The 18,881-nt window shown below is 42.2% G+C and overlaps 1 protein-coding gene across 4 annotated transcripts in view; it reads left to right on the forward strand.

Moving 5' to 3' along the window:
• ECT2 (epithelial cell transforming 2) overlaps positions 1-3,238 on the forward strand; it is a 51,024-nt gene extending 47,786 nt beyond the window's left edge. For all 4 annotated transcript variants that reach the window (XM_050965811.1, XM_050965813.1, XM_050965812.1 and 1 more), the window contains one exon: positions 1,950-3,238. In XM_050965811.1, coding sequence (XP_050821768.1) covers positions 1,950-2,039 — 90 coding nt within the window. In that variant the 3' untranslated portion in view covers positions 2,040-3,238. The remainder of the gene's footprint in view (positions 1-1,949) is intronic.
• The last annotated feature ends 15,643 nt before the right edge of the window (positions 3,239-18,881 follow it).

Below are 18,881 nucleotides of genomic sequence, written 5' to 3' on the forward strand. Positions count from 1 at the left end.
TGATCTCACTGCTGTTCCTGCAAAATTAAACTGTTGAAGATATTGAGTAAGTTTTAAAATTTGCAGAACATAAGAGCCCACTAAGCTTCTTACAAAGGAGTTCAAAGGAATTGTTTAGATGAAATGTTTTGTCCAGATAATATCCTGGCCATCAATATGTACAATTTTTTTTAACTTAAAGAGAAATGACATTGGAAAATAAGGCAGAATAAAAGAATAACCAGTGAATTTATGCAGTGTCTGCACTAACTCTTCACTCCCCCCCTCCTGTTTGTAGATTGCTCGTTCCTCTTCTACATACAGCCTAAATGGATCTGTCAAACATGTTAGTGTTCAGCGCTCCAATTCTGTTGATGGGAGCTCTCAAAGTTCCAGGTCTCGACCTGTGCTCTGTCCTGGCTCTCCAACTAGCCATCCTTCACATGCCAGAGAAGGAAAAACTCCTTCCAGCCCTGAAAGCTTAAATGGCCACTTGTTGGCCAGACCTTGTCCCATTCCTGTCATTACTACCACTTGTGATGTAGGAGATGACCGGAGTGGTGTTGAGAACAGTTCTGTCGTCCGACTTGATCTTTAATGCCCACGTTGCATAAAGTGAGCTTCCTACAGATTCTCCTATTTAGCACAACTACTAAAAGATTAAAGAATCTGTCAAATGTTTCTAACAGGTGCTGGGTTTTCCTTGGTCTATCTTGGTGCACATCTTGGCTCCCATTAGGCTACTTAATATTTCTTCTGTTAACTAGTTGGGTTTGAAATGGGGAATTTAAATTCTGTGGAAATGGAATTGACATCACTGGTCTTGAGGGGTTTTGGATTTCTTTCCAAGTTTTTTAACCATGTTTGCCCCATGATAGCATTAAAGTGCCTCTTTATATTTACACATTTTAATGTAAATATGGGCGAGTCTTCATGCTGAACTCAATTTGACAGATGAAATTCTGGATTCAGTGTGTAGTCTATTGCCTCTGATTGTAAATATGGAAGACCTTCTAGAGTACAACTGTTGAGACTTTCATGAGTCTTAAACAGTGTGTTTTGCAATTGTCATCCTCTGCTAAATACCTCCATAAGAACATATTTCTCGTTTAAGTCAACAGCTAAAGCACAAGTATAGTACTATCACTTCAAGTGAACTTAAACTTCTGAAGTTGTAAAGAAAATTTTTAGCTCTTAAAGCAGTTCTTACAGCTATTCTTATATTAATTTTAGTTTCAACTTTTGCTTAGCAACAAACTGCTAAGCCTACAGATCACCTTAAAATCCACTGATAATCAGTTTTGCTGAGACTCGTTCACAACATCAGAATAGCAAGCGTTTTGTCTCACTTGCAATCATATATAAATGTACATAGGCTAAGACTATTCAGTAATAAACTATCAAAATTAAATTACAATTTTTTTGGCTTTTTTTATACCAAAGTATCTGTTATGGTCAAATCAGTAGTTTTTGAGGAATCTTGAAAATATGGTAAGAGCAGAACAAGTTTAAGTGATTATGTAGCTAGGGGAAGGTCATCTCAATCCTTCAAGATTTCCTAATATAGCAAACTGTATTATAACATGTTCTGTGTTTGAAAACTTGGAAGGAGATACTACGCTGTTGTAACAGCATGAACTACACAAGGATGTGGGTTAGATATGTTTGCTTTATTAAGATAACTCTTCAGAAGGTCTCCTAGTTCTATGCATACCTCTCAACAATCTTGTTATGGGGAAAATCTTCATTTTCTATAATGAACTTAACCATGTTTTTTACCCACCAAGTTCGTTATCCAAAACTTGAAAATGCCAATCCTTAAAATTAGGGGTTAGCAGACTACCTCTGTTGAAGAAACTGGACCCATTGTGTCCCCCTTATTTTGGGTCTTGAAATGTTGAGAGGTATGACTAAACACAGAGACTGATACCTTGATCACATTAACAATTTTTTTTTCTCCCCCCTACCAGGGTATCCCTTCTCCTTCCTTGGTCAACCTTCCCTCAATGTTTGCAAAGAGGAGTCATACCTTAAGTCGATCAACAACCCACTTGATATGAAGTAGGCTTAAAATGAACTACTATGTTGTAATGACTGACACGCAACTGGCTGTTCAGATGACCTGTTACTGATATTAATGGTACTTCAGTCATTGTCACTTAGTTGCCTAACTTAGTTACCTAACATCTTGCTAACTGGTAGGGACTCTTTGATTAGTAGTGAAGAAGATCACCTAGTCAACCAAACAAGTGAAAACCTTGATCTAGGCTTAGAAACGTAATGTAAACACTTTCATTCAACAAACTGTCTCCTTTATGCAATAAACTCTTTTGGTGTCATATGCTGAAATTAAGAAGTCTCTCTTACTTGAGTCATCCACTGGGTGATGTTCTTCAGTTAATCTAGAAGAGTTTGCTTAACTTCATCAATTGGCTCTGTACACGTCTTAAAAGCTAATGCATGGACTATTGACTAAACTGAAATAGTTTAAGATATGCCATTTGAAGTATGACAGTTGGCCTGTTATACAGCTGCTTTTTCTGGATTTTCTAGAAGGTCTAGCTTGTTGGTGCACGAAAGTACGTACTGCATATGGTTCTTCATTTTTTTTTCTATGCATCCTTTTCTAATCCAATACATCCAAATCCTGTAACTGGCTTAGCCACCAAAAGTAACTTGATCTGATAGCGAATTAAAACTAACACTTTTTGGATGTGCAAATCCAAGAAAAAACATCACTGTACTTAAATTGTATTTATAGCCTTTGAGCTGAGATTATTTTTAGAACGGTCTCCAGAACCTTGTTTAACTACTTTATATATAGAGAGAGCTTATTCAGGCACAGTGCGAAGCTGAAATTGTGGACCTGGTTTCAGTTTCTAACACTAATATTTTTACTTGCAGGTTTTTGGTGTATAATTTCCAAAACCTTTTTCTACATCTTTGCTATATTTAGTCTTTTTGTATTTTTTTCTTTGCAAGCTGTACATTTTAAAATCACGTTTTCATTCTGTATTATCCAACGCCGTCTCAGGAATTGTCCAACTGTGTATATTTCTGCACTTAACTTTGAACTAATTGCCTGTATGTCATGTGTGGCATGTCCAACTCTAAGATTCCCTTTAACCACAAAATGCTACTTTTTTTTCTGTTACATGTAATTAGTTTTGCTTTTGAAGATGTCAGATGGCCTGTTACTTCTGTATTTAAGATAGGTTTTTTGCCAAAATAAATCATGTAAATAAACTGTTTAAAACAACATTGCTTATATTGTACTAAACTGTTCAGAAAAGTCTAATGAGGCTGTCAAGAGCATTACTGCATCAGGAGCTAGTCTAGAAGCTTGTTTAGTGAATCATGGTAATATAGTGGCAGCCCACTAAACAGATACATATACCCAACAAGGTTCCTGTGAAATTCCTGAGGATTTACTACTGTGGATACTGTTCTATCATTTTATTATTGCATGTTTTCTGACCAATATGACTATCTTTGGGTTCCTGTGTTTGAAGAAAAAGAAGCTATATCTTCCAAGAGGAAAATCCCTAAAGTACACAAATATGCTCTGAAAGCTAACTGTAGGGTGGATATACATATTACAGTCTAAATTAAGGAAGAATCATTCAGTGTATTTCATCATAAGCTAGTTGCTGCTTACACTACATTACTGATACCAGAAATATAACACTTTAACTTTCCAGTAAACTGCAAAATTCCAAACAGTGAGCTTTCTCTTGCTAGGTCCTGAGCACTTTTACCCCATTCTCTTGAGTCCCTTGTTGTATTGGGCCCTTGTCTTCACTTAAAACTAACACACAGGACAAAGCAGTATAAGGGTGTCATGCAGTCTGGAATGGTTCATCACCATGAGTGCCAACCTCAGGGCAGACTATCAAAAAACATGGTAGACATCCCAAACTGGTTGCATGTTCTAAAATTAGATTTCACCAAACCAGTAATAAATGTGAATTCCTGAAGTCCTATAATTCTTACTATGGAGTCCTAGGCAGTCCCCTTGGGCACTCCAGTCTGTCTTACCACCCAGACAAGCTGGACTTAGTGATAAACTAATCTGACCCCAAATATCTCAAAATATTCAGGTTGATCCCAATCCCAGGAGGCCAGTCACTACCCCATGTTAATTTGTACCATAGATGTCTCACCGAAGGCAATGCTTGTAGCCAGTCCTATAGTAAACTAAGAAAAATAAATGAGTTATTTATGGTTTAAAGCAGGCAATATATTTATACAAATGAGTTAGTCTGTGGTTCCAAAAAGCGACAGATGTAATTGTCAGCATTGAATGCCTTTTAAGGCTAAACCAGGTTGACTGGGGAATCTCTGCTTTGGACTTTCACGGGGCTGGAGGGAGGAAACAAAACAGCAAAGGTAAAAATTGTTTATCAGCTATTTTTTTTTCCTTCTTCCAAAATTCAAGGTGATGGGATGAGCTTTCTTGCACATAGCACCTTCACAGGTGTAAGAGGACCATAAACCCAGTCTTTGTATCATGACGTTGCATGATGGCCCATTTAGTCTTGATAGTCCTTGATGAGTGGAGAACCATTCCTCCTGCCTGTGTTTATAAATTCAGAGCAGGCATTTTCACAGCTGTAGAACAAAACTTAAGTATTACCTTTTATAGCATGAGATTCAGACATTCTAAATAAGATGTATGCATACAATCTTTTTTTTATAGAGACTAAATGTATCTGTACAAGTCTAACACCTCTCTTGAATTAGACTAATGTACAGGTGAGCTGGAACCCAGACCAGTCTGGGTTCCAGCTATGAATTTGTCAGTGCTCATCTGGTGCCTAAAGCCCTGGTGAGAGCTGGCACCTGGTTTACCATTGTCACAAAGACCAATCAAGAGACGAGGTCACACAACACTTCTGTATAGATCTTTCTGGGTGAGAGATTATTAGCTGTGTTCTAATACAGTATGTCACAAGAATGCCTTGATGGAATTACAGCTTTGTATTGTATAGTTGTAGATCTATTCTGTACGTGGTTATAACAAATGCTGCAATCAACAGTGTCAACTATATTTTTCAGTTGTGATGACATGAGTCTTAGACTTTTATGTGAGAAGCCCTAAACTGAGTGTAATCAATAGGGTTCTAGTGTACCAATGGAAATAAAGAAAAGGCATGCTGACTAGCTCAGTTAGTTCTGCCATTCCCACAACCAAAAAATTATGTGTACAATGTTCAGGAAACCAATGGATTTGCCCCGTGCCACTGTCCCCCACCCTTCCTCTTCCCCCTCCCCCCCCCGTCAAGTAGGGTGTGGGAGGGAAGCTTGTTTTTGAAAATTCCAAATTTAAGAACTAGGAATTAAACAGTACCATTGTAGAAATGCTTACTTAAGACCTAGTTTAACACTAAACTATAGTTGCAAACCAAGGCTTGCAAATTCTACTTAATACTGTCCAGTCACCTTCTGTACTACTTATGCACCAACATGGAAAAGCTGGCAAGAAGGGAAAGTTGAATTTATGAGTACAAAATTAGAATTACAGGCTAGGTACTCCAGCTTGTTTACATACAAATCTTCACTCATGAAGATAATATCACATTTTTGGACTTTAGCACACTGGTTCATTTCATTCTATTTTGCCACTTAAAAGAATATTTTGGACTTTCATACTTAATCGTTCTTCAGCAGCGAGGCAAGGATCCACTGGTGTGCTTTCAAACAATGTAATCTCACTTAATGGCCAGTGCACCCGGATGGTGCAGCCATAACTGGATTTTATAAATTGTGTTGTAAAAGGTCAAATGGATACCCCAGAGCTCCTGCATAGAGCTAAATTGTGTGCTTCGTGTGGCAAAGGGCCAGAACCAACATCATCTGCTCTCAGGTAGCTTGGGAAATGGGCACATGCTTAATTCCTCACTTTCAGTGTTTTACTGCTACTGATATAAGCATGTCAGGGAAAGCAAACCCCGCCCCCCTTTTCTCTTAGGCCCTAGGCCTTTGAGCAAATATAATTTAGAGCCTTAGCTTAGCTTGTTTTTCTGTACAAAGGGCATGTTGAGGCAGAGAGATGTGGTCAGGGCCCCAAAAAGAGGAACTGGAATTGGATAAAGGGGAACCAGGAGATTTGTTAAGTTACAACAGCTGAGCCTGCTGTCAGGACTACAGAAAAGGTGCTAGAACGGTCAAACCGCAGACTTGACTGGCAAAGACAATAACAGGAAAAACCATAGATGGAAAATTGGGGTTTTGCCATAGATGGAGAATTAATTGGTCAGCTTGCCTGTTATCAACATTATATCCCAAATAAGGCAAATAACATGTGTAACCAGCATGCTACGTTTTGCGGTTTTAACCTTTATAAGCTTGGTAAAATTTGGAAGGGCAGAGCGGCTTGTCTCCTGAGTGGGGTCATGCTGTCTCTCCCTGCATATATGCTTGTATAAAATAAAGGAGCCTCAGGCTGTCTGACCTAAAATCAACCGTGTGGTCAATTTTCCACAACAAGCGCTAGAGTAGACCAGGTGCAGACAATCATGGTGTAACTATTGTTGCTGGGCGGCGGGGAAGAGTCCTCTTACTGACATATCCATTCCCAAAAAAGACTTTTTCCTGGACATCTAATTACAAATTTAAATCTCTTCAGTGTTTTCAAATGGAGGCTCTAGTTCTGTTCTCGTCGAGAGGCCAAAGTTTCTATTAAGAGGAAGAGTGAGAGTAGGGATAACGGCCCTGATCCTCCTCTACCAAAATCACATTTTTTTTGTGTGTGGGGGGAGGGGGAGAGACAGGGGGAAGAAGTGCCTTTCTATGTAACTAGGCAAATCTGCCATAGATGGCAGGGCTGAATTTAGCAATTAGAGTTTTGCAGCAGGTCTGCACAAGGGCTGAGACCTCCTTAGTCAAATGAGGTGCTGAAGTGCAGAGACTGGGCTTAGTGGCATCGTGTGCTGCTTTGTGACTGCATTTTAGTGACAGACTTGAGCAGCAGTTAATTCATGTTTGTTCCCTGAATTGCTAAGAGCACCTGCCATTATAAATCTCAGGCTAGTGTCAAAAGCCCTTATTCTGCTTTTAGTATTGCCCCTAAGAGAACTAGAATGGGAAAATAAGAGGAGGGAACTCTGAAAAAAAAAAATGGGCTAAAATACTAGAGACTTATGCAGTTCCACAATGGGTGAATAGTATAACTGGCAAACTTCATTAGTCTTGTAGGTTAGTATGGCTCTGCTGTTTCACTAAACTCAGTGTTTCCCAATCCCACTAATGGGTGACTATTTGTGGCAGGTAATAGTTCGAGATCCAAATTGCATTGTGATAGGCATCATAAAACCACAGGAAAAAAATGTTTCCTGGCCAAAGATTTTATAATCCAGTGTAACAAATGGGTGTAACAAACAGTGCAGTACTGTCAGATAATGAACAGGGAGCATTAGGAGGACATTCAAAGGGGCTAACATCATAATAGAAGCAATAGTCATCAATAAATCATACTACCTAGCTTTTCAGTCAATCAACTGTCAACCCTATCCCTGCTCCTGACAGGGAACAGGTCAAACTGTCTTAACACCCAGTAAATCGTGCATTTTGATCAATGCACACCTTGTGTGTGACTAACTGAGCTGGGGAAACCATTTGGGAAATAGTTAGAGGCGACCAAAATTGAATGCACCAAAGAACTACTATCAACACCCATTTGCCCATAGTAGAATGGGCAGGACTGGAAAAAGCCATCATTCACAGAACCAGTAACCCTTCACAAACACTTGGCCTCCACTCCAGATGGAGTGCTTTGTTCGCTGACTCTTTGGAGAAGTGAAACAATGGATGAAAGGGGCAGCTCCCACTGGAAAGAATCTTAAACTACTGTAGCAAAGACCTGGTCAGTTTAACTCTCAGTCAGGGGTGTGAAAAATCCACATCCTTGAGCTGCACAATTAAACAGCATCCCCGTATAGATAATGCTGGGTTGCTACTGGCTCTAGGGGAAGTGAACTCTGCTCCTGAGAGAATCCCACTCTGTGGCAGAGGTAGTGACTGCACTGCAGCGTTGTAAGTGTAGATTAACATTTTAGGGCGTATAGAGTCACTGCTGCTACTTTCTCTCCATAAATAAATAATAGTTTAGTCTCTTAGATGTAAGGTATCCTGTAAAATGGTGGTTTTCAACCAGTGGGCCATGTAAGGTAATGCACATTGGAAAAATAACCCCAACTATACATACAATATGATGGGGGCTAAGTTAGCTACAACAAGTCAGGAAAAAGATCTTGGAGTCATCGTGGATAGTTCTCTGAAGATGTCCACGCAGTGCGCAGAGGCGGTCAAAAAAGCAAACAGGATCTTAGGCATCATTAAAAAGGGGATAGAGAATAAGACTGAGAATATATTATTGCCCTTATATAAATCCATGGTACGCCCACATCTCGAATACTGTGTACAGGTGTGGTCTCACCTCAAAAAAGATATTCTAGCACTAGAAAAGGTTCAGAAAAGGGCAACTAAAATTATTAGGGGTTTGGAGAGGGTCCCATATGAGGAAAGGTTAAAGAGGCTAGGCCTCCTCAGCTTGGAAAAGAGGAGACTAAGGGGGGATATGATAGAGGTATATAAAATCATGAGTGATGTGGAGAAAGTGGATAAGGAAAACTTATTTACTTATTCCCATGATACAAGAACTAGGGGTCACCAAATGAAATTAATAGGTAGCAGGTTTAAAACAAATAAAAGAAAGTTCTTCTTCACACAGCGCACCGTCAACTTGTGGAAATCCTTACCTGAGGAGGTTGTGAAGGCTGGGACTATAACAATGTTTAAAAGGGAACTGGATAAATTCATGGTGGCTAAGTCCATAAATGGCTATTAACCAGGATGGGTAAGGAATGGTGTCCCTAGCCTCTGTTTGTCAGAGGGTGGAGATGGATGGCAGGAGAGAGATCACTTGATCATTGCCTGTTAGCTTCACTCCCTCTGGGGCACCTGGCATTGGCCACTGTTGGTAGACAGATACTGGGCTAGATGGACCTTTGGTCTGACCTGGTACGGCTGTTCTTGTGTTCTTATGATGCCCTGGGGGTCTGCAGACTAAGATTTCCAAAGGGGTCTGCATCTCTATTTGAAATTTTTCAGGGGTCCACAAATGAAAAATGGTTGAAAACCACTGCTGTAGAACACAGGATATTTAATAGTTCTTTATCTTTATATTATTTTTGTTCCTGTCTCAAAGAGCTTACAAGCTATTTATGTTCAGTCCCTGGCACAAAAGAGTCCAGGCCTGGGATTCTTAGTTGTACCCCCATATTACAAATAATCTGATTATCCCCTGGTAATTTGTCAACTTTTTTTCTCTTCAAATGTGGTTTAAAAAAATCACCAGGTTTCAACCAATGTAGTCTACCGGAATGCCCTCTCCAACTTTTCGAGGGGCTGGGGGTCAGTGTGGAAAGAACAGTAGCAGCAGGCGCTTCTTTAAAGCCTGCTTTACTTTCACTTGTGACTTGGCGAAAGAGCAGCCCAGTGAATATTCAGCAGGCAAGGGATGGTTCAGCTCTCCCTAAGTGAAAGCAATCTGAAGATGACTTATAGAAAATAAAGCACTTGTTCCATAAATTCAGCAATCCATCTTGTCAGTGGATGTACAAAATTAGAAGCTCTTAAAGAATAGGAGATTACGATGACTCGTACTGGCAGTTATTGGAAAATAACTGTAACTGGAAGAAATCTTATCTCTTTGGAGTAATTCCTGCTCCTGCTGCAGCTTGCAGTCATTTTGTCCACTGATTCAAAGGGGCTAGGATTTGGATTTTTGTGATAGTGTAGAGGAGCATCGACCTTCATCTATTGTCTCAAACCAGGAAATGAAAAGGCAATAACAATCTCCCCAGGAAAGGATTCCTACTCAGATTAGTTTAGGTGGGGACATAATGTTCCTTGGAACCCTGCACTGCTGTCCATCCCACTCTTAGGCCATGGGTACACTCGCAGATGTAGAGCCCTGTGTGTTAAATCAGCCCTCGGAGAGTGCAGCAGGGAAAGAGTTGCAGTGTGTCCACACTGTCAGCTGCCAGCGCACTGGCGGGGCCACATTTGTGGCACTTGCAGCAGCATTGGGAGTGGTGCATTCTGGGCTGCTATCCCACAGAGCACTTCTTCCCATTCTGGTGGTGTGGCTTGTGGGAAGGGGGTGCGAGGCATTCTGGGTCCTGTCCCAATGCCCTTTGATGCATCGCTTCGCATCCTAGCAATCCCTGTGCTTCTGCCCACATTTGGCACCATCTTTCAACATTTTTGTACCGTGCACTCTGTCTTCCCTTTCGGTCTGCAGGAATGGATCCTGGAGTGCTGAGGAATACGCTGATGGGTCTCGCCAGCGTGTCACATTAGGCAGTCAAGTTACTCCTTAAGCTACAAACTGACTGTGAGGAGTCCGACCATGATATCGACTCATGTAACGCATATGACATGAGATTGCTTGTGGCATTCACGGACATGCTTACCACCGTGGAATGCCACTTTTGGACGTGGGAAACAAGCACTGAGTGACGGGATCACATCGTCCTGCAAATCTGGGATGACGAGCAGTGGCTGCAGAACTTTCGGATGAGAAAAGTCACTTTCATGGGACTGTCTGAGGAGCTCGCCCCCATCCTTCAGTGCAAGGACACGAGATTGAGAGCTGTCCTGCCAGTGGAGAAGCAGGTGGCTATTGCAATCTGGAAGCTGGCAACTCCAGACAGCTACTGATTCGTCGCTAACCAGTTTGGAGTGGGAAAGTTGACCACTGGAATCATGTTGATGCAAGTTTGCAGGGCCTTTAATCACATTCTGCTCAGAAGAACTGTGACCCTGAGTATGCATGATGTTGTGGCTGGCTTTGCACAAATGCGTTTCCCTAACTGCGGAGGGACGATAAATGGGATGCCTATTCCAATTCTGGCAGCAGCCCACCTAGCCGCCAAGTACTTTAATCGGAAGGGGTATTTCTCGATGGTTCTCCTGGTGCTTGTGGATCACCATGGGTGTTTCATTGACATTAACGCATGCTAGCCCAGAAAGATGCATGATGCATGCATCTTTTGGAACACAGGCCTGTTCAGGAAGCTGCAAGCCGGGACTTTTTCCCCAGACCAGAAGATCACCGTAGGGGAAGTAGAAATGCCCATTGTGATCCTTGGAAACCTCTCTTACCCTTTAATGCTGTGGCTGATGAAACCCTACACAGGGACCCTCGATGGCAGCAAGAAGCAGTTCAACAACAGGCTGAGTTGGTGCAGAATGACTGTGGAGTCTGCTTTTGGCCGTTTAAAGGGCTGCTGGAGCTGTCTGTATGGGAAGCTGGACCTGGCGGAGGACAACATCCCCATGGTTATATCCGCATGCTGTACCCTCCATAACATTTGTGAAGGGAAGGGTGAAAGCTTCATTCAGACATGGACTTCAGAGGTTTAACACCTGGAGACTGATTTTGAACAGTCAGAGAGCAGGGCTATTACAGGGGCCCAGCAAGGAGCTGCAAGGATTAGGGAGCAATTTGAGGCTGAAAGCTGCCAGTAATGTTTGGTGCCCTGCAAGGGGGTGATGTGCAGTAGTTCCAATGTTAGTAGGAATCTGTGCTTGCTACACTGACTTGCAGTGCCTTTTGCTTTCCTGGGCTATAGTATCCTTTACTTAATGCAATAATAATGAATGTTTTCAAAGCCAAAAAAGCCAGTTATTTGAAATAAAATTTATTTATTGTAAAGAAACACAACTGCTTGGGAAACAGAAAGGGCAAGAGAGTGGGGTGGGGAACGGTTCAATCACAGATTTGCATATGTCCTTTTCTCATACTCAGCCTTCCTGTCTGGAGTGCTGTGCAATGAATGTTGCACTTCAGGCTGACTAAAATGCATGGTGATGGGGGTAGAGTTCAGTGGGTAAAGGTCGTAGTTTGCAGGGCTGGGTGATGAAGCTACAGGTGGTGTTGGCAGCTTGTGGTGATAAGAACCCAGATGATGGGGAAAGTGGGTTGGAGGTGACATGGAGGCACAAGGGAAAAAGTTTGGGGACAAGGGCTGTGGGGGGTGGGGCGCGGTAGTGCTTCTCCTGCATGGCTACAAGCGCCCAGATCAAGTCCGCTTGGCGCTCTATAATGCTTATCAGCCACTCCGTGCTTTGCTGCTGGCGCTCCATGCTTTGTTGCCGGCATTCTGCATTCTGCTGGTGGATCCTCCTTTCACTTTCCCTCCACTCCTGCGCTTTTTGATTTTCATTAAGGGACTACTGCATGACTTCATGCAGCATGTCTTCTTTGCTTTTAAGTGGCCTCTTCCTAATTCTCTGGAGTCTATTGTCCGATGATAACACGGATGTCTGAGATCTCAAGGTTGCATCTGTAAAGGCAAAATGCAACACTTAACAGAGGCAGCATTGTTCGCACCAGTCAGAGCAATGATTCTCCCATACTTAAAGACAAGCACAGTCTAACAATAGCATAATTTGCCTGTCCCAAAGTGAGTGCACATAACCCACAGGAGCCCCAAAATGGTGAGCAAGCACAGCGTCGAGGAGGACTGATAGTTTCACGGCTGTACTGTCCTCTGGGTTTCTGTGCCTGGGGGAGAGCCAACAGCTGCAGGGGGCCCCTATACTGAACATTGTCCCCACATTTTCCACAGGAGTTTGTCCTGGAAGATATCTCGCTGCTGAGGGTGACCTGGGAAGCAAGGGAGGGTCTTCTACTACAGTGCGGCTTCCACCCTGGCCCATATGCAGCTTGCCTGTGTGCATTAGTGGTTCCCCTCGCCCATCACAGCACAGTTGTGTGGACATGTTAGCCTGACTGGGACAAGGAATACAGTAGCACTCCCAAGGAACCTACACAAGCGCATTGCACAGCTTCTGACTAAGACCTTTGAAGAGATCACTGAGGCTGATTACCGCAATGTGAGAGAGCTCATCAACTCCTTATTCTGCATCTAGGAATGCATTCAGCCCTAACTCTCCTTGCCTCAAGAGCCTGCACCAAATAACTTCCTTCCCAAAATAAAAACTGCTTACTGGGAGTCTCCCCTGGTGTTTGTCCTTCCCCAAGCACTGGCTGCTGCGACTGGCTACCTTCCTCCTGAGAACAGCTCCTGGCTGCATGCATCTAGGGACGCTGGGGTGTCTTCCTCCTCCTCAGTACCCTCGCTCCCATTTTCCTCCTCCTCCTCCTCTTCCTGCCTTGTTGAACTGGGCTCTGCAGTGTCCATGGAGGTCCTCGGAGTGGAGGTGGGGGTCACCCCCCAGTATTGCATCCAGCTCTTTGTAGAAGTGGCAGGTCACAGAAGTAGCACCAGAGTGGCAGTTTGCCTTGCAGGCTTTGCGGTAGGCATGCCGCAGCTCCTTCACTTTAACCCTGCACTGCAGTGCGTCCTGGTCATGGCCCCTTTCCATCATGTCTCTTGATATCTGCCTGAAGGTATCATAATTTCTACGGCTGGAGCTCAGCTGGAACAGGACAGCTTCCTTCCTCCAAACACTGATGAATTCCAGCAACTTGCCATTGCTCCATATGGGGGATCCCTGGTGCGTGGAGGCATGGTCACCTGGAAAGATTCAGTGAGAGCACTCCATGCCTGGCTGAGCAAACAGGAAGGGGATTTTCAAAATTCCCAGAGAATTGAAAGGGCTGGTCTGACTGTTGGTCACCTGAGGGCAGGGCAATAGAGTTCAAAGTGATGTCCAGAGTGGCTAGAACAGGCATTGTGAGACACTTCTGGAGGCTAATCAGAGCGCATTAACAGGCCAGGGCATCCACATTGGTGCTGCGGTGCTCCAGCCATGGCGCACTAAGCATTATGCCTCTCACGGAGGTGGAGTACCAGGAGCGCTCCAGCCGCAGAGTCAGTGCACTGTACGTGCCTTGCCAGTGTGGATGCATCGTGAGTTAGAGCACACAGGACTGCTTTAATGCGCTGTAACTCGCAAGTGTAGCCAAGCCTTTACAATCTGCACTACTAAGTAGTTACTTAGCTACTGTCAAGGAGAATGTTCTCCGCACCTTCAACAATTTTGGGTATCAGTCTCATGTTTCTCTCCCAGTGAGTATGTACGTCTCTTTTAAGTCCCTTTTGCTAACGGCCTCACTTTGGTTTAGAGATTGTAGTAAGAGGAGGCCCTGAGATATAAACCGTGGTATCAGAGGCCTGGTATGAGGCCTGAGGCCTGAGGCCTGAGATAAAGTAATGGTTAAGACTTTGCTAATATAAAGCAAAGTTAAGCTCTGAGCCAGAGGCAGGCCCTGCTCACAGAAGCTGGCAAGGAAAAGGCTGATGCTGCAAGAAGATACGTACCTAAAAGGTACTGAACACTAGAGATCAGAACATTCACATACTTGCACATTCCACACAGATAACAAGGAACAGACTGACCCATCCCAATGACAGGGGCAAAAGGGTAATATGATGGATAGAGTTGTTTAGTTCAAACCAACATGTACAAGGTGAGAGGTGGCACCTTACTACGTAGAGGGATTGTACCTGGTTATGTAGAAGGATTGCACCTCAATACGTCAGGAGTGATGTGTAACTTGTTTGTACCTGTGTATAAGAATGCATCCCTGCGGTGGTGTCTTTGTCCGGCCGAGGGGGCAGTGGAAAGTCCCACCACTGACTGAGCCGGGTCCATTGCCAAGAGGCACTTTCTTGTAGTATGCCCTGAATTAGGCTAAGAAACCTACAGGGAACTGCCATTGTGTCCAAGATCGCAATAAACCTAGCCAACGTGACTTCAAACCTTACTAGACTGTGGTCATTGGGGGTTCTCTTCGGGTCGGCTGTGCCAGCTATCTTCGAAGAGCTGGGACCTCACACAGAGGGAACACATGCACGCAGCTGAGTGATACCAACAAGGAGAGAGCAGAGCACCACACTGGTAGCTTCTGACAACAGAGATATCATTACTGTAGATCATAGTTAATACATAACAGAATGCCATGGCTATACTTAAGCTAAAGAGATTTATTATAACAAAATTTACAGTAGTGCCCAGGGGCCTCTTCTGTGATCAGTGCCCTCAAACTCTTCCATTGTCAATAGCCAAGACCAGACAAAACATGGAAGATTATTGCTCCTGTTTTACACATGGGAAACAAAAGCACAGGAAAAGGAAGTGACATGCTCAAGGTTGTCCGGGAAGTCTGGGCGGCAGCTCAACTTGAACCCTTTCCTCCTGAGTCCCTGTCCAGTGTCTGAATTGCAAAAGCACGCTTCCTTACATCAGATTGGAGAGCTCAAAGGTCGCAGCCAGCCATAAACCTATCCCTATTTAGAATTCATACCTCACCGTTTGAAATAAACATACTTTCACTGCAAGCTATTAAAGCGTTTATGGACGAAGATGATTCATCTTTCACAATGCTTTGTTTGAAGAGAAAAAGTGGAGCGATTGGAACTGCCTGAGTGCACCTGTTTTTGAGTCTGGTGCAGAGAGGACTGCTTGACCTGTATTTTACAATAAAATAGCAGCTATTTCACAGTTTTCTTGCTGCTATTTTTAAAACTGATGTGTACATCTAGAAGCCAGACATCAGCTGAAGACAAAATAAGGGCCAACTTGAGTGACTTTTTTTTTTTAAACCGACAAGAAAGCTGTTCAGAGCTAGATATGTTGGCCAGCTCTACACAGCAGCTGTTGGAGTGGTGAAGTAAACTGAAGTCAAGTTCTTTGCCTTGAGACTGGTTTTAAGCTCAGAGTCAGAAAACTGCTCTCCTCTACCACTGATAGAAGCCAAAAGGGCAATCAGAATGCCACAAAAACAAATTAAATGTCAAACAAGTCATTTTTAGGTAGGACCATTAGAGCAATTAAGGGCTGGATTTTCAATTGCCACAGAATACATTTACAGCCCACGTGTAAACACAACCGAACATTTGTTTGTGCAAATTAGTTAAGTACACAATTATTCACTGTGTGTGCAAAAGCCTGTTTGTTTTGTGCTCTTTTGGTGCCTTTAATCGTAGCAGTAATTAATTAAGCTTGGAAATGTTCAGATAAGGGTTATGTATAACCACAATTGATGCAGTCACCTCTAATAGTGTAGGAATAATGACAGAGGTGGGTTTTTTTTTTTGTTTTGTTTGGGTTTTTTTTTATTGTATAAAGAGGGGAACAAGACCTATGGTGAAGAAACAGGAGGCTGATAATACATTGTGAAGGATATAAGATGTGAGATATTCTCATATTTTGAGCATAGATGGGAAATATGGGAGGCTTTATATATGTGGAGTACATATGTGAACTAAGAGATAAAATGTGGGTTTCTGCAGAATGTGCTAAACAGTAGGAGTGAAGAGGCAAGACCAGTGGCCTGTAGATGCTGGATTGGAATGGCCTAGTTCATCATTAGATCTGTTTTGAAATTTTTCAAAATATTTTCATGATTTATTGTTGTGAAAAAATTCGCCATTTTCACTTGTCTTCTCCCATTCAACAAAGTGATCAATAGCGATAAGTAAGGGTATGTGAACTGGAGTAGAAATGTAAGTGGGGTAGGGTAAAGTGGGTAAGAGGAACAATGGTTGTGATACAGAGACAGAGTTGATGGTGGTGGTGAAGCCATAACTGAAATTTCTAGTCTTTCAGAATCACGGGATGGCTAATAATATAAAAAAGTATTTTGCCAGCTGGGATGGGGCGGGGTCTGCCTTTTGACCTAATGCCAGTGATATGTGAATCCTTTGTTCTGTGGGGGTGAGAACACTGTGGATGAAACGTGTCCCCCTTTTGGGGAAGTAATATCATGTGATTTTAGTGATTCATACACTTTCCCCAATTCACAATCCCTGGCAAATGCTCAGGATGGAATTAGTGGGCTCAGGGGTGAGGTTGCAGTATACTTTTGTGGGCTGGAGGAAAGTTTGCTTCTATCTGAGGTCTTGGAAGATGGTTCTTGGGTGCTCATTTCCCTCCTTTCCTCCCATAAAAGCACAGCCTACTGAGCACAATATTGATCTGTTGAGAGATTCTTCTAAATTGGGATTGACTAGAATCTAAATCCTGTTACCTGTGCTCTTGGAGGATTTGTTTTGTGTGCAGTTAAAAATGGTAGTGTGTATTTCCCACTGTTGGGAGATACTAACTACCTCAACATCACTGCCCTCATGAATATTCAGATTCTCTATCTTTACCTAAACAGTAAGTGATTTATTGCCTATATTGGATTTCAAGTTCCTACATGCTTTCTGCTACTCTGTGATGGCAAAGATAGCATTTCGGTAGTTTCTGCAGCGTCTCAGCCTGGAGGGAATGTAAATATAAGCATAATTGATTTCTAAAATGTGTCTTTTCTCTGTGTTTCAACGGTTTGTGCATTACAGTCGGTATGGCTGACAAATCAGCACTGATTGCTAATTAAAAAGCTGAATATATTAAGGAGTTTCACACATCCATTTCTTCCTCAGATTAAAACTCTAGCTGTATGAATGAGTGCTAGCAAAGCTCTAATAGATACAGTTCAATTACTTGCCATTTTGCTTTGACTTAACAGTTCATGAATTACAGTAGCTATGACTGACAGATCATTGCTGATTGCTATTAAATGGTAGAATTCAGTTTTCTGCACTTCCAGTTTATACCCCTTGAAAAGTGACACTCTGGATCTTAGCAAAACGTATTACTCTGTGCTCATTTGTTGATTATGTAAAACCTGATGCTCTTATCCCTGTGTGAAATGAAATTTCTCAAGGTAGTTTTAACGTAAGTGGCAGATAAATAGTAATTCTATTTTCTAAATCTGTCATCTCACTTATAAAGGAGATTTTGGAGGGAGATGGTTAAAGGCAGTATAATGCCTCAGCGTGATTCCCGGCACACTCAATCTCTTATGGATCACCTTACCCGTCATTCACTGAATGTGAAGAACAATGAGATCTTCAGCCTTTAAATGGGACAGTTCATTCACCACCCCTGGCACCCACTAGGTCGCCCCCAGACACCAGAACAAATGCAGGAATAAATTTTCTTACTCCTCCATTTGTCTGTTTTATTCAATACGCTTTCGGAATTTAATTTGATCCCTGCCAGAGGGGCATACTTTAATGATAGCAATCTAGACAAAGAATGAGGTAGAAGGTGGGAGCTTTTAGAGGTGGTTGTCATCAAGCGTTAGATGGGAACAGAGAACATCATGGAAGGTTGGGGGACTAATAGCTATAACACTTCTTAAAAAGTGTCTGGTAATATTAAAAATATTACTCCAGAATTAAATTCACAACATGGTCTCATTAAAATTGGCCATTATGTTGCAGGATTAGAGGGAAGCAAATCTTACAGAATTTACCTTTAAAAAGGGTGCTGAAAGTAATCCAGGGAGTTACAGACCAGAAAGCTTTACTTCAGTAGTGGCAGTTTTACTAATTGAAACTGTAATTAAAATAGAATTGCAAACAACTTAGACAAATGTTCATTAAAGGGGAAAATTGGCACAGCATCTATAAAGGAAAATTTTGCTTTCCTAATCTGTTACGCTTCTGTGAGTTTGTCAACAAAGTAGTGAATAGCTCAACCTATGAGCACGGAAGTCTAGATATTGCCATAAAGCCAAGGTAAAGGAGAACAAGACATTGTTTCAGCTCACATTTATCAAAAAGTATAGTGTTAGAATTCTTGGCATTCAGATAATCATAATAGTCCCTTTTGGTGTTAATCTAAAGAAGGGAAAAAACCCATGCAAGGTGTATTAGAAGAAAAAGATAAAGCATGGTAAGACACATCATTACTTCCTGAATATCAGGAATATCCCCATCCGAATCTAGTTCTTCAGCTTTTAAAAAAACAGGGACCATTTTTATTGCAGATGCTCCCCAACTTATGCAAGCGTTCCATTCTGGAACGTCTTGCGTAATTCGAATTTTGTGTAAATCAGAAACGTATACCTGACTATTACTCAAAAAACAAAA

Source organism: Gopherus flavomarginatus, chromosome 8 (assembly GCF_025201925.1).
Source record: "Gopherus flavomarginatus isolate rGopFla2 chromosome 8, rGopFla2.mat.asm, whole genome shotgun sequence".
NCBI classification, from domain to species: Eukaryota; Metazoa; Chordata; order Testudines; family Testudinidae; genus Gopherus; species Gopherus flavomarginatus.